This window comes from Pleurodeles waltl, chromosome 12 (assembly GCF_031143425.1).
Source record: "Pleurodeles waltl isolate 20211129_DDA chromosome 12, aPleWal1.hap1.20221129, whole genome shotgun sequence".
In the NCBI taxonomy this organism is placed as follows: Eukaryota; Metazoa; Chordata; class Amphibia; order Caudata; family Salamandridae; genus Pleurodeles; species Pleurodeles waltl.
Genome location: NC_090451.1, coordinates 680,092,190 through 680,108,224, shown reverse-complemented (window position 1 = coordinate 680,108,224; position 16,035 = coordinate 680,092,190). Strand labels below are relative to the sequence as shown.

The following is a 16,035-nucleotide window of genomic DNA, read 5'->3' as shown; positions in this document are numbered from 1 at the left end:
TGTGAAAGGGAAGATAGTGCAGGTGTTCACAGACAACACTACCGCAATGTGGTACTGCAACAAGCAGGGCGGGGTGGGGTCGTGGATCCTTTGTCAAGAGGCGTTATTTCTCTGTACATGGCTAGAACAGAAGGGCATAACCCTGGTGGTTCAACACCTGGCAGATTCTCTGAACGCCAGAGCGGACAAATTCAGCTGGCGATGCTTAGCATATCACGAATGGTGTCTCCATTCGGAGGTGGTGCAAGGACTCTTTCAGCAGTGGGGAGAGCCTTGGTTAGAACTGTTCACCTGCGCATTGGCGATTCCAAGGTGGCTATCATTAGGCGGCGCTTTTTGTTGCAAGTGGAGTTCAGGCCTCCTGTACGCTTTCCGCCCATACCACTTCTGCCCAGAGTTCTAAAAAAAATCAAGAACAACTGGGCCCAAGTAAACCTAGTGGCTCCGGATTGGGCACGAAGACTCTGGTATCCAGAGTTTCTCAAAAAGCGCATCTATCCTCCAATCAGGTTGCCTCTTCTGAGGAATCTTCTGTCGCAACAGCAAGGAAAGGTTCTCCACCCAAACCTGTCAACTCTGCGGCTTCATGCATGGAAATTGAGCGGCAGCAGTTGATGGTTTATGACCTCCCTTCCAAAGTCTATAATGTCATTCTGGCAGCCAGGCATCCCTGTACTAAGACGGTTTACACCTGCCGTTGGAAACGTTTTGTATTATATTGTACAGAGAGGTCTATTGATCCTCTTTCTTCTTCTCTTTCTAATATCCTCCTTTTCATTCTGTCACTCACCCAACAGGGTTCCTCCTTTGGGACTGTTAAGGGCTATTGTTCTGCCTTATTGACTTTTCTTTGATTGCCTGATCTACAGTCTTTGTTTAAGTCTCCTATTGTACAGAGATTCCTAAAAGGACTTGTACATATGTTTCCACCTACGCCTTTTGTTATGCCCCAGTGGGACCTTAATCTGGTGCTCACTTTTCTTATGTGTGTTCCTTTTGAGCCTTTACATGATTGTCCTCTCTGGCTGCTCACTATCAAAACAGCCTTCTTAGTGGCAATCACATCTGCCAGGAGAATAAGTGAGATGCAGGCTTTATCATCAAAACCCCCGTATCTCACAATACATCCTGATAAGGCAGTCCTCAGAATTCATGCCTCTTTCCTCCCCAAGGTGGTGACCCCCTTCCATCTGGGTCAGAACTTCACCCTGCCCATCTTTTTTACTCCCATGCATCCCTCTAAAGAAGAGGAGCGTCCCCACCGTCTGGACTCAAAAAAGCAGTGTTGTTCTACCTTGACCGCACAAAAGAGTTCCGGATGGGTGACCAACTCATGTGGGGTACGTTGGAGCAAAGAAGGGCTGGGCAGTCCAGAAACGAACCATTTCGCGCTGGGTCATTTTTTGTATTAAAATCGGCTACGCATTGACTAAGAAGCAGCCTCCTGAGGGCTTGAGAGCTCACTCTACAAGGGGGAAAGCTGCTACCTCGGCGTTAGCTCAAGGCATGCCGGTTCTAGACATCTGCCAGGCGGCAACGTGGGCTTCCTTGCACACGTTCACAAGACACTACTACCTGGATAGCTAGGTGAGAAGAGAGGGGCATTTTGCTCACTCGGTCCTACAGGACTTCCTTGTGTAGAGTATATGTTAGCAGCCTACTGCCTGGAGGTTATGGCTTGGGTATCTATTCTAAGGTAAGGAATCTGCAGTTAGAAGAGTCTCTATCAGATGAACAAGTTACTTACCTTTGGTAATGAATTATCTGGTAGAGACTCTATCTAGCTTGCAGATTCCTTACACCCACACAGGCCTCCCCGCCCTGCGGATATTTTCTATGACTTTTCAGATTTTTACCCTTTCTCCAGGGCATGTCATTATGCTCAGACAATCAGAAAAAAGTTGGTTCATCCATGACTCTGCGCTTCAGGCGTGGGAAGTTGTTGAAAAGAACTGACGTTCGTGCGCCGAGGTGGTGCCCATATAGAAGGCTGTGACATCACAGACGGCTCCAACAACGCTGCCGGACGATGCACGTTGAGCCGAACAATGCCACCTAATGCCGCGTGCAGGGTACTGCTCAGCAGAAAAATTACGGATTCGAAGCTGACGCCACAGAATTCTAAGGTAAGGAATCTGCAGGTAGATAGAGTCTCTGCCAGATAATTTGTTACCGAAGGTAAGTAACTTGTTCATTTTTTTAAATTAAAAAAAACTGAAATTCACTAGTTATATTTATGTCAAGTAACTATAATGTGTACTCTACAATTACTTTACCTCACAACCTTGCCATGCACATTGTTGTTAACAATGATGCCATTTCAGATGTCATGAAGGATGTTATCAATGCAGTGTTTGAACATGTCATGAGTGATGTAATATGCAAGGTAGAAGCCACTTTACACATTTGTTTTGGCAAGAAGAGATTTACTGCAATATTCAAAATGCTGAACTCAGGATTCAAACTATTAAAAGTGAGAGTTTTTAAACAGGGACACATTCCTGCCCTGCACTGATGAGAATGCCATTAGTGAACAAAAAGGCAAGTTAATTGTCATGGGTACCCTGTTTGTGGCCCAGAGTCTTATTATGTGCTAATGCACAAAAAGAGAGGCTTGTTGAAATAACGTATTTGTCTAGCATCACACAATTAGGTCAAGCACGGAAGCTGGGATGGATCCCATATTTTCCTACAGTGCAATTCAGCCACTAGATGGGTATCTCTTTGTCGCATCATATGATAATGCTTTATTCTTAAATCTTGGAGGGTGGGATTGGTGCATGGCTGTCAGCCAGAATCCACATTTTTTTTGTAGTTTCACATAGAGCTAACCATGCCCAAGGACATAAGAGAACATCACAAAAGAAACATATTACATGTCCATTTTTATCCTCACAGGGAGATTTGCTAGGATTTACAGGATGCTAAGTCTCAGATTCAAACGTCGATCCCCATGTTAGACGGATTGCAGCTGTAGCCACATGGCCACATTGTCGCCAGTGAAAACTCGGTTTCTTTTGGGTTCAGCTAGAGCTGATTCAGAGTCTGGCTGAAACTTTGAATGGCTCACCCACCACTACATGTGCATATTATGGTGTTGCTCTCTCTCCCTCTCTGTTCAGCAGTGTGCTATCTGTGCAGGTCTCCTCAATCAATCAATCAATCAATCAAGGATTTATAGAGCGCACTAATCACCCGTTAGGGTCTCAAGGCGCTGGGGGGGAGCTACTGGTCGTAGATCCATGTCTTGAGGCGTTTCCTGAATGTCAAGAGGACTTGGGTCTGGTGAAGGTGGAACTGTAGGGAGTTCCAGGTCTTGGCGGCTAGGTGAGAGAAGGATCTTCCTCCGGCGGTGGTGCGGCGGATGCGGGGGATGGAGGCGAGGGCGAGGCTGGCGCAGCGAAGATTGGGGGTGTGGAAGGTGAGTCTGTCGTTGAGGTAGGCTGGGCCTGTGTTGTGGAGGGCCTTGTGTGCGTGGATGAGGAGTTTGAAAGTGATCCTCTTTGATACTGGTAGCCAGTGAAGGTCTCTGAGGTGGGAGGAAACGTGGTCACGGCATGGGATGTCCAGTATGAGGCGGGCGGATGCGTTCTGGATTCTTTGCAGTTTTGTTAAGAGTTTGGTTGTTATTCCTGCATATAGGGCGTTTCCGTAGTCCAATACACTGCTGACCAGGGCGTGGGTGACAGTTTTCCTGGTTTCGACAGGAATCCACTTAAAGATTTTGCGGAGCATGCGGAGAGTGTTGTAGCAGGAAGAGGAGGTGGCATTGGCCTGCTGAGTCATGCTGAGTGTGGAGTCCAAGATGAAGCCTAGGTTGCGTGCATGGGTGGTGGGTGAGGGCGCGGTTCCTAGGGAGGTGGGCCACCAGGAGTCATTCCAAGTTGAGGGGTTGGTGCCAAAGATGAGGATTTCTATCTTTTCTGTGTTTAACTTGCGGTGGCTTGATTCCATCCAGCAGGCGATGGCGTGAAGTCCGTTGTGGAGGTTGTTCTTTGCAGTTGTAGGGCCTTTCGTGAGGGAGAGGATGAGCTGAGTGTTGTCTGCGTAGGAAACTATGTTGATGTGGTGGGTTCGTGCGATGTTGGCGAGGGGGGCCATGTAAACGTTGAAGAGCGTGGGGCTGAGCGAAGATCCTTGGGGAACGCCACAGATGATTCCGGAGGCTTCTGACAGGAACGGTGGGAGGCGGACTCTCTGGGTTCTGCCTGAGAGAAATGATGAGATCCAGTCGAGTACCTTGTCGCGGATTCCAGCATTGTGGAGGCGTGTGCGGAGAGTGTGATGACATACCATGTCGAAAGCTGCGGAGAAGTCCAGGAGGATGAGTGCTGCTGTTTCTCCTTCGTCGAGCATGGTCCTAATGTCGTCTGTGGCAGCAATGACTGCAGTCTCAGTGCTGTAGTTTCTGCGGAATCCGGATTGGGAGGTGTCGAGTACCTTGCTGTCTTCCAGGAACCGGGATAGTTGGCTGTTTACAATTTTTTCGATGACCTTGGCTGGGAAGGGGAGGAGGGAGATCGGCCGGTAGTTCTTGGGGTCGTCTGGGTCTGCCTTTGGTTTCTTTAGCAGGGCGTTGATTTCTGCGTGCTTCAATCTTTCTGGGAAGGTGGCTGACTCGAAGGAGCTGTTGATGGTTTTGCAGAGGTGGGGGGTGATGATGATGTTTGCCTTATTGAAGATATGGTGTGGGCAGGGGTCCGATGGTGATCCGGAGTGGATGGGGGCCATGGTGGTGGTGGTGTCCTCTGTGTTGATGGGGGTCCAGGTGTTGAGGAGGTGGGTGTTGCTTGGAGCATTGGGTTCTTGGGTGTTTGTAGTCAGCTGGTGGGTCTGGGGTTTGAAGCTATTGTGGATTTCTTCTATCTTTCGACGGAAGTGGGTTGCCAGTGAGTTGCAGAACTCCTTTGATGGCGGGGGTTCATTGGAGCAGGTCCTGGGGGTGGAGAGCTCATTGAAATGCCGAAGAGCTCTTTACTGTTGTGAGCGTTGGCGTCAATGCGGTTATTGAAGTGGGTACTTTTGGTGGTGGGGATCAGTTGGTGATGTTTGCGTAGGGCATCCTTGAAAGCGATGTGGTTGGAGTTGGTAGGGTCAAGGTGCCAGGTTTTTTCCATTCTGCGACATAGCCGTTTGGATTCCTGTAGTTCTGGGGTGAACCAGCTGGCATTGATTCTGTGGGAGGTGTCTGTTTTTTTTTTTAGCAGTGCGAGGGTGTTGGCGCAATCTTCTATCCAGCGATGCAGGTTGGTGGTGGCTATGTTGGGGTCCGGGGTCCCAGGGGGTGGGGCCCGTGCGAGAGTGGAGATCAGTTGATCCGTTGATATTTTGCTCCAGTTGCGTCATGGGGGTTGTGTGCGGTGGTGGCGAGTGACTGGTTTTTGGTAGGAGAAGTGGATGCAGCGGTGGTCTGTCCAAATGAGTTCGGTGGTGTGGCTGAAAGAGACGTGGTTGCTGGCTGAGAAGATGGGGTCGAGTGTGTGGCCTGCGGAGTGGGTGGGTGTAGTGACGAGTTGCTTGAGGCCGAAGTTGGCGAGGTTGTCGATTAGGTTGGTGGTGTTGATATTGTTGTTATTTTCTAGGTGGAAGTTTAGGTCACCAAGGAGGATGTAGTCTGTTGAGGCGAGGGCTTGGGAGCTGATGGCGTCGGCGATGTCGTCACAGAACTGCGGTCTGGGTCCAGGGGGTCTGTAGACCAGTGTTCCTCTGAGTGTGTTGTTGGCGTTGATGTGAATTTTGAAGTGGAGGTGCTTGGCGGAGTTGATGGTGTTGTGGGAGTTGGTGGAGACTCTTATGGTGTTTTTGTGGACTACGGCGATTCCTCCTCCTGGTCTGTTGGTTCGGTCTCTTCTGGTGATCTTGTAGTTTTCTGGTATGGCTATGGCTACGTCTGGTTCTGAGGCCGAATTCTTCCAGGTTTCGGTGAGGAATGCGACGTCGGGCGAGTATGTGGTCAGGAGGTCCCAGAGTTCAATTGCATGTTTGTGGACGGAGCGGGTGTTAAGTAGGATGCATCTTAGGCGGTTTTTTGTTTTGATTTGGAGTTTGGAGGTTAGGTTGCAGGTGAAATTGCAGGCTTTGCAGGAGAAGGGTCCTTTGGTGCGCGTCGGTGTGGACTGGAAGCAGATGGAGGAGCGTCCTGGATTAAGGGCGTGGAGTTCGTTGGCAGTGTAAAGGTGTTTGGTGGTGCGGGAGGCGTGTTGGCCAGGGGGTCTGGCGCTGGGCGCGGTCTTGGCGCGGACAGGCGCAGACGGGCTTGCCTTTGACGCGCCTTCGGTGCGCCAGCGGCGCGTCCGCACTGTGACCGGCATAAGAGGGGAGGTGGGAGGGAGTGGCAGCTGGGAGGGAAACCTCCAATGGCAGTGCGGGGGGCGGGTGCAGCAGGAGTCAGGAGCAGGAAGAGCTCCGAGGAGGAGGGAGGGGGGGGCGGGGCCTTCCGGGAGAGGAGAAGCCAAGAAGCCCAAACAAGCCCAAACAAGCCCAGACAAGCCCAGACAAGCCCAAACAAGCCCAAAACAATGGCAGCACTTACCGGAGCAGTGGTGAGGCGGAAGCGACCTCAGAATGTACTGCCTTCTCCCTGCACCAGGTCCATAGTCACCTGGTCATGGAACGGGAAGAAGAAACATTCCAGGAGAATAGAAGCTAGATTGTGGCAGGAGAAAAAGACAGCCACCCCGGAAAGACTGCAGTACCTCAGCTGTGAACTAGTGCACGCTGTAACTTGTTGATGTGCTTTTCAGTGACATGGAGGGCAGCTGTACAGTTTAACCAGGGAGGACCTTGAATATGCAAATTAAAAATTACATCTCACTTGCCCATTCTTATTTATGGCACCTTGTGTCCCTACCCACTACAAATCACTTCCAGAGACGTCACTGGGTACTGAACCACCATTTAATTTCCTCTGTGGTTCACGATTCCCCTCTGAGTATGTCCCTGATGCTATGGTGTATATCCAGGTAAGAAGGGACTCTTTAGAAGTCATTTTGGGCTTGTAAAACGGACCATGGAAACCGTCTTGTGGAGTTGAACATAGATGCAACATGTGGCTGACCGGATGCTCTTTATCATTGATTTAACTGACTTGCCATTCTTTAGTAGCACAATAAAATCCAAGCGCATGTTTGTGGTCGGGAGAGGGGTTGGGGGTTGGATTGAAGGGAATAAAAATCTCCTGGGAATGAGTAAGCACAGAATCCAGATGGCTCCGATGCGCATGGCTATCATAATCATGGCAAGATCTGGAAGCCACGCAAAAGACCTCCTGAGCATAACTAGCAGCCTGATTTATATATTGGTGATAAGCATAATCTGTCGTAACGGAGACGGAGCACTATTACCACCAATATAATCACCGTCATCTGAATGTATATGAGGGGGGACCACAGTTTTGACAATGATAGAATTATATCTTTTATATTGTTAAACAATTACTTTGGATGCTTTTAATTCACTGAACCATCACCCACCCTGAACACCATCCATCCCTGCCCCTAAAAATGACTCTTTATATATAAACTATACCCAAACCCTAAAAGACTTTTCTAACCCTAAACTCCACCCATCCCTGAACTCCAGAAAACCCTCACCACACCTAAAGTCAAACCATCTCTGACACCTAAACTCCACCCATCCCTGAACCCTTAAAGCCCTTTCTACTCCTAAACTCTACCCATTGGGCAAAAACACCTTCACTATCCCTATACTCCACCCATTCCTGAACCATGAAACCACCTTTTTATGCCTAAGCTATATCCATCCCTTAAAGTCCTGCACCACCCCTAAACTCCTCTCATTGCTATACCCTAAAAAAAAAACTCATAACCCATGAAAAACACCTATTCATGACCCCTAAAACACCTAACCTTCACCATCCCTGAACCATAAAAACCCTTGCTACATATAAACTTAGCCTATCCCTGACCCATTTAAATCCCACACCACCCTAAACTCCACCCATTCGTGAACACTAAAAATCCTTCACCACCTCAAAACTTTATCTATCACTGAACATTAAAAGCACTCACCAGCCCTAACCTCCACCTATCCATAAAACCTAAAAAACCTCAACATCCTTACATGCCACTAGTCCCTAAACCCTAAACAACCCTCACTACCCATGACTCTACTCATCCGTGAACCCTAAAATCCCCTAAAACCCCTCATCAACTCTACATATTACCCAACCCTCAACCCCAAAAACCTTCAGTGTCCAACCCTGAACCCAAAAAAACTTCACTGCCCCTATTCTTTCATCCAAGTGTGTGATTATGGATGTTTCCTTTAAATTATCTTTAAGATGTTTCCTTTAATGTTAGATTTATTTGTATTTCCTTAAAGATGTCTTTCCTTAAAATTGGTTTTCCATCATTTGGTTTCCTCACCTGAAGCAGTTGTGGATTCTCTTTTGACATAAGTGAACAGGCAGACAGGCACAGTCCCCATCTCACAAAGCTCAACATCTATCTTGATTTGTTTACTTGAGCAAGTTATTTTCCACTTTTGCTCCATTCTTTAGCTGAAGCTCCTTCCTCTCTTTCCTTTGTTTTTTCATTTTTTTTTTCCTCTTATCCCCTTTAACTTACAGTGAGCCTTTACTAAATGCCACTGCGAGCGCGCACAAAATCCTAGCTATTATCAATACTGAATAGTGGATCCTGCGCTTGAGGACAATGGATCGAAGCAACATAGGTTTGAGGGGATGTCACCAATGGGAGGTGTGAGGACCATCAATATCAACAACATTCAATACCATAGAGCTTCAGTCAATAACTACACCAGTTTAGTAGTAAGAATTCATAGATTTATTTCCCTATATTAACAATGCTAATAACTCTCAAACACAAATGATAAGATCAATAGAGGTTGGTTAAAACGACGGATGTATCTCAATTTGAATAATACAATTAAACAAATTATCTCAAAGAGAATCACACTTATTAATAATACAAAATACTGGTAATAATGGCAGAGTATACATTAATTCAGCATCTAATGATCTCAAAACAAACCATAAGCATATCAAGATTAATTCCCTATCTAACCACAAATTACCATTAAAATGTTGGGCTGCATGTGAAAATAATTTAGTAACACAAATTTAGAAAACGTCTAACTTGATTATAATATAAAAAAAAACTATTAATTTGCAGCAGTAAAATCATTAGTTGCAGCTGGTACCTGGAAAGCAAAAGAGACACAATTCACATTTAATAACATACATTACCACAAAGGTAGTAACAGCAAATGACCTGCTTCAGCTTGACGACACCATCAGTTATATCATCAGAAGATTTGGGCCTAACAACAGCTAATCTCGAACCATCAAACTCAAACCTCGTCTGCTCTCCAACTCAATGACTAAACACTAGAAGAAGAAGTGCGTCTAACAAGAAGAACCTTCTCCTAATCACTCTACCCAGGTTGTTATACTAAATTCTAATTAACTCCTGATTGATCAGGCTATTGGGTGGTTTCATTTCAGCCAATCGACAACTAAATTGATGACCTGAACTCAACAAATCTACGCTAACTATAACATTTTCTTTTGTTGTATCTCTGCTTCTCTGTCTCATCTCTAACTCCATTTTATCATCACCTCTCGTGTATCTTGTTCTCAGGAAGAAACTTTTACTGTTTTTTTTACTTCCATCCTCGAGGAAAGACCAGATATTAGTAACATTCTCAAACAATAGGACCTTTCAACTTATGCAATGCTTGGTTAATACAGGACCTTGTAAGACATAACACTGCAACCCACTAGGGGTAGCTGTGGATACGTCTACACAAACTTCGAAAACACTTATTATGAAGACCCTGAATCATGTAAAATAACCACACTAGCCAAGAACAGGAAAACTGACTTTTCAAAAGTTTCTCGTTTTACAAGTTAGTTCATGACACATTTTTATTATGAAAATCATTATTAAACACATTAGAAAATTTACGCTCACACAACACCTTTACTAGACACCAATGGGGCAATCAGCAGATAATGTGTTCTTTCTGTCGTAGATTCTGAGAGGAGTACCTTTGTTGTTCTATCTCTTCTTGTTGGTTTTACTTCCCAGGAGGTATTCTTTAGTGTTCATATCTGGTCTCAGGAGGATGATGTAACATTTTGGAACAAACATGCACATGACCAAACCCGTACATGATGCCAAGATGGCGAAGATCTCTACTGCAACCATGTGCTTCCCCCATATGCTTAGGTAGGCTGGGATGAAAGAAATCCAAACACTGCCACACACCAACATGCTGAAGGTGATATGTTTGGCCTCATTGAAGCTATCTGGTAGGTTTCGGGCTAAGAAGGCAATCACAAAGCTGATTCCAGCGAGCAGGCACATGTACCCCAGCATGCACCAGAAGGCTTTAGTTGACCCTTCATTACATTCGATGATGATCTTTCCCAGTTGAGATGTCATATTTTTTTCTGGAAATGGTGGCCAGCTTGCCAGCCAAGAGGTGCAGACCATCACTTGAAGAAGAGTGCTGAAGAAGACCACACAGTTGGGCAACTTTGGGCCAACATATCTCCTCAGTTGACTGTTGGGTTTTGTGGCTTTAAATGCGAAAACCACTACAATAGTTTTGGCCAACATGCAAGAAAGACTAAATGTAAAAACAGTTCCAAAAGCTGCTTGACGCAGCCTGCATGTCCATACACTTGGGCGGCCGATAAACATCAGGGAGCAGAGAAAGCAGACAGCAAGAGCCACCAGAAGGGCATAGCTGAGAGCTCGGTGGTTAGCTTTGACAATGGGTGTATCCTGGTGCTTGATAAAAATCAGTAAGATCGTGAATGGCAACAGAGAACCAGTGACAGCCACACTGGCTAATAAGGTGCCCAGTGGTTCAGAGAAGGTGAGGAACTCAACTTTCTTTGGCAAGCACTTGTCTTGTCGTAAATTGGGCCATTGGTCATCTGGACATTTAATACACTCTGTAGAATCTGAAAGAATGAAAATTAAAGAACATCTTTACTCAAACAGATTTTATGTTATTGATTAATTAAAGGTCATATCTAAGTCTGGTAATGTCTAGTTGGGCATACATTGATCCTGGTAAGTGACAAATGACACTTGATTAACACCAAAACAATAAGGTTATTTCACAACAGAAGGATCCTGTAAAACGAGAGCCCAAATATGAGATGAGAGTAGGGGAATGTGTATACAGGGTAACAACTATATAATTGTGTTAGACTCACCAGCACAAACCATAAAACATAAATTATTACTGCTCATAGCAATCTAAAAAGCCAGTATATTTTATAAACGTTCATCTCAGTTAAGCACATACATGGTGTCTTTACTCATGTTCTCCGACGAATTAACGAAGGGATGAGAACGTCCCATTACTGCTCTTGTCTAAATGAGGGCATACGGTATATTTTGCACTTCATTTACCAGATATATTATTGATCCCAGTAGCTAGTGGTTGAATGAAAAGTGGCAAAAGAACATTGACCACCTGGCCAAACATAATAAAAATAACAATACAAAAAAACACCAATAACAATATCAAAAACAATAACAATATCAATAACAATGCCAAAAACAATAACAATCGTAATAACTGCAATGAATGTCACAGGCATAAATAGGGACTATTCTATGCATTCACAGATCACACGTGTACAGTTACAGATCACAGATGAACTTCTGCATATCAACCTCAGGGTAAACATCTTGAATACTGAAGGTTCGTTTTTCTCATGAATTTCTACTAGCCTTGCCTGGGTAAAACCTAGAACCTTGAAGTCTTGTTATTAAGGAATTTCGACGATTGATAAAAACCCTTGAGAATCAAGACTTCTCACCCTGTGCTTTTAATGCTTTCAAGAGTATGATAGGGAGAACACATATACATTTGCATTCTAAGGATCTTACCTAAGAATTATCAGTTAGAAACATAATGAAACATTCTCCCCAAAGATCTCTGATGGTCTTGCATGTAAAAACCTGAGGAACTGAAGGGTCAGAGGCTGATCCTGATTGGTTTTTAGTTTGGTTAGAGTTCCACCCACAAACAGAATGCTTTGTTTCCACTCACCGGATTGGTTTGCAATTTCTCCAACCGAGCACGAGAGACAGTCAAAGCAACAGGCTGGTTCTCCTTGACGCTCAAATTTCCTGTTTCCGGGACTGCAGCTTTCAGAGCACACTGAGCGTGTAGGCTACAGAGAAAAGGGCCAAGACAGGCTTTAAGCTAGATCTCTGAGAGAATATTTTAATAGAAAATTGTAAAGTGGGAGAAAAACAACACACTGAAAATGTATTGACAGCACTGTGTGTAAGAATGTCAGATGTTCTAAAATAGCACATGAAATGAACATAAAATGACCATTCTATTGTTCTCAAACAGAGATAGTCTAGTTGCAAAGAATTGCTCTACAAGGCAATAAACACAACTTCACTTCTTAGATGCATTTATCCCACACTTTCTTGGTACCACCACCATGCAAAACACTGTGCAGATGTCAATATTTTCTTCTCATACATGTACACCACACACTGCTGAGTGTGGAGTGGATACAGTTACCAACATTGGGCAACCGTATTCAATTGACTCTGAGGCACAATCAATACTGGCTTCCAACTCTCCACATAACTCCCAACAACATATTAATTAGGCAGTACCCTGTGGTAAATGAAGTCCATGTGGAAAGGAAAAGTAGGATAAGCTGAAAGAGCTTAAAGGTCATTACAATAGCAGATGCAAGCTTTATTTTTTATATCTATTTATTGGTTTTCAAAACGTAGCATATGCAGTTTTTTATATTACCCTTGTCTAGCACAAGTGCAAGTTTCATAGAAATACAGATTCATTGTGCAATTATCTTGCCGCATCTTGATGTATGATAATACTAGCATACATCAACATCTGAGTTGTGCAGGATTCATCTCAGAGTACTGGCAAAAGCAAGTGTCAGCACAATGCCTATGGAGCAGCTTGCAATACCATACACATCCCTAACCAATATAGGAAGGTCAAAATATCAACAACAACCTGCAACAAAAGGAAAAGTCTTGCCCATTAGCAACTGATATGCTAGTTGTAGAACTCTATAAAATGCTCACAGAACAAAATGAGGAAGGGGAAGGAGGCCGTGGGGCCCATGTAGGCTACCCCAACTATGTTTCAACCCATCAACGCATGTGCCAGACGTGCAGTTGACATGGCTCCAATAATTCGCTGCTCACCAGTCCCAAGGCGCCTAATGCGGGTGATACAGTCGTCTTTTGCCTACAGGCAGCGCTTTGGTTTTGTATTCCATGAATCTAGTGACCACCTCTGCCCACAGGTCTGCAGTGGGTTTTGTACACAGCTCTCTGTATCCCTCAGCACGCATCGCTGGCCCCTAAGCAGAATCCCAGGTCTCCACCTCAGTGCGCCACCTACTGTGGGGAAAGCATGTGGGAACTTTCAGTGAAAAGCAATAGCTCTGCGGGCTATCTCCAATGCCAACTCACTGAATCTGTTACTGGCTTTTTTTTGTTTTTCTTGGCATATAGTCTAAGAAGGCATATTTCTATTGTGCGTAGCTGGCTTAGGCCGAATGTGTGTTCCAGGTCAGATGCGAAGCGGAACCAAAACTGGATTATGATAGGGCAGCTCCATACCACATGATGGAAACCCACGTCGGAGAGGGCGCATCTGGGGAAGCTGAAGTCTGTGGTGTGCCGGATTACAATAAGCCTGTGGGGAGTAATATATGTACAGTGTATATAGTTAAATGGACTCCTGGGAGTGTTTGCACCTCTGCCCAGGGGGGCAGAATACTGTCTTGGTGGCAGCAGCTGCAAGCTTGCAGCCATAGCACAGAAAACAAGGGTAACTTGGTGGGCAACCTCTAAGGCTGCTTTTTGCGTCCTTGCCACATCGCCCTCGACCCGAGATTTATGTTAGGGGTGAGAAGGCATGTTGTTTGATACCAAACATGATCCACTATGGCGGAACCATAATGGAGCTGGTGTCTTCGGGTCTGTCCGGGTGCCAGCCCATGTTGTCCTCTGGACTGTCAGTCTCTTATAGTAGCCTTCAATGAGAAAGGCTACTATAGGGACATATAAGCTTGCACTTATATGTCCACACATTTAATATAATGCACGCTGCCCCCTACACTGCTCCTGCAGTGGCCAATGGAAGGCCTGCTTTCAGTAGTTTGCTTGGGTCACCATAGTGGCACAAACAGTGCTTCAGGCCCGGGTAACCCTTTAAACACCCATGCCCTGGGTGCCACTATTACCACATACTAGGGATTTATATGGGGTTGGAGTACTTGCCAAGTAAGGATACCAATTCACAGGTACCGATTTAGGGAGAGAGCACTGGCGCCTGTTTAGAAGGCTCCAGTGCACTTTCAAAGTCATAACCAACAGCATCTAGAGCCAATCATGGGGGGCGGGGGTGACCTCCCAAAAAAGGCACTTTCCTACAGGCTTTAATATACATTTTGCCAATATTATCATCTTGATGTTAAGTTAAAGTCTGTTGTATAGATGGCTGAGAAATCTAATCTGGATTATTACTTGGTGTATGATTCTAGATCAGGCCAATTTGCAGTGTTGAATAAAAACAGATTTTCTACCCAGAAGAGTAGCTATATAACATGAATATAATATCTTGATTCTTAGACAAAACCCACTCTCTCCTGATCAGGAGGTACGGTGTGCTATAAATTTCCCACAAAGAAACTAGAAAGAATGCATCCCATGGTTTGCTATGCGCACAAGATTATTCCCAATAACACTGGAATAACAACTAATTTTGGGAGTCAGAGCTGCCCGGTGTAAAGCGCTTTGGCACCTCGTCAGGAGTAGTAAGCACTACATAAATGCAATTAGAATAGAAAAAGAAAGTAGAGTAAAGGAACAGTGCACTTTTTCATGTTATATATCTGAGTGTGTTTTCAGGGGGCTAGGAATTATTTCATGTCAGGGATTTTTTTTTAAACGAGGGTATTCGCCATGTGGCTTTTTTAGTCAACTTTTTCTTAGCTCAGGCTTGTGTACTGCATGTCTGGGTGTTGATTATATGGGCAGAACTCTCTTGGGTCACTCTCCGGTAACACTGACACTCAAACAGGCATAGAGGAGACCTTGTATACCGATGTAGCTACTGAGGACGGAGGCACTACTAGATGGAGAGTACTTTGCATCTCTCAGGCAAACAATAACAGTTTTTTTTACACAAATAGGGGTTTGACAAGCAAGGGAGCCATTGAATGGGAAGCAATGATGGTAGTTGTTCGGGGGCTGCCATCGGTGAGATGGTGGGGGTGGTTGGTCAGCACGGGGAGCAAAAGGCAAAATACATGGAGGCTGGCTTGCCGCAGACAGGAGGGGATGCGCGAACCTTAATGTAGCAGAAAGACCTCTTCACTGATGCATATGATAGGTTCGACAAGTTTTCTCACAAAATGTATAGGCAACGATTGCTTAGACAAGGGGACAAGTTAATGAGTGATGTTGGCCTGATTGCTCAGGAGGGAGCTTAATAGGGCTACTATAATGTCTATTGCAGACACAAGAAGGCGTGTTTATAAAACACAGGAAGAGATAAATAGGGCTTTTTTGAACACCTTTCAGGGGTATACACATGAGGGACTACACCAGATAGGGGACACCTGAGACAGTGCCTAGAGAGGGCAAGTCTACTGAGACTTTCACAGGATGCTGTGGATTAACTGAAACAGGGAATGACAGGTGTAGAGTTATGGGGGGCAGCTGAAGACTTGCAGAATGGGAAGACTACTGGCACTGATGGACCCCCCCCCTGAATTTTGTAAACTAGGTCCGGTCCAAATGATGGACAAACTGAGGTAGCTTAAGAGGCTGGCCGAAATGGCTATCTTCAAGACCCAATGAGGGAGTAATTAATTTTGATGATACCAAAGCCGGAGAAATACCCTGGGGAAACTGGACCAGACAGGCCCCTCTATATGATCAACACAGACACTAAGGAGCAGATTTATCAAATATTCATGCAATACAGCAAGCCATCTTGCTGTGCTGCGTGAAACTG

The 16,035-nt window shown here is 45.2% G+C and overlaps 1 protein-coding gene across 1 annotated transcript in view; it reads right to left on the bottom strand.

Annotated features, from left to right (window-relative positions):
- Positions 1-10,022: 10,022 nt before the first annotated feature.
- The window catches only part of LOC138267259 (extracellular calcium-sensing receptor-like), a 69,270-nt gene continuing 63,257 nt past the window's right edge, over positions 10,023-16,035 (bottom strand). The window contains exons 5-6 of the mRNA XM_069216117.1: positions 12,061-12,184; positions 10,023-10,957 (exon numbers count right to left, since the gene is read on the bottom strand). Coding sequence (XP_069072218.1) covers positions 10,044-10,957; positions 12,061-12,184 — 1,038 coding nt within the window. The 3' untranslated portion in view covers positions 10,023-10,043. The remainder of the gene's footprint in view (positions 10,958-12,060; positions 12,185-16,035) is intronic.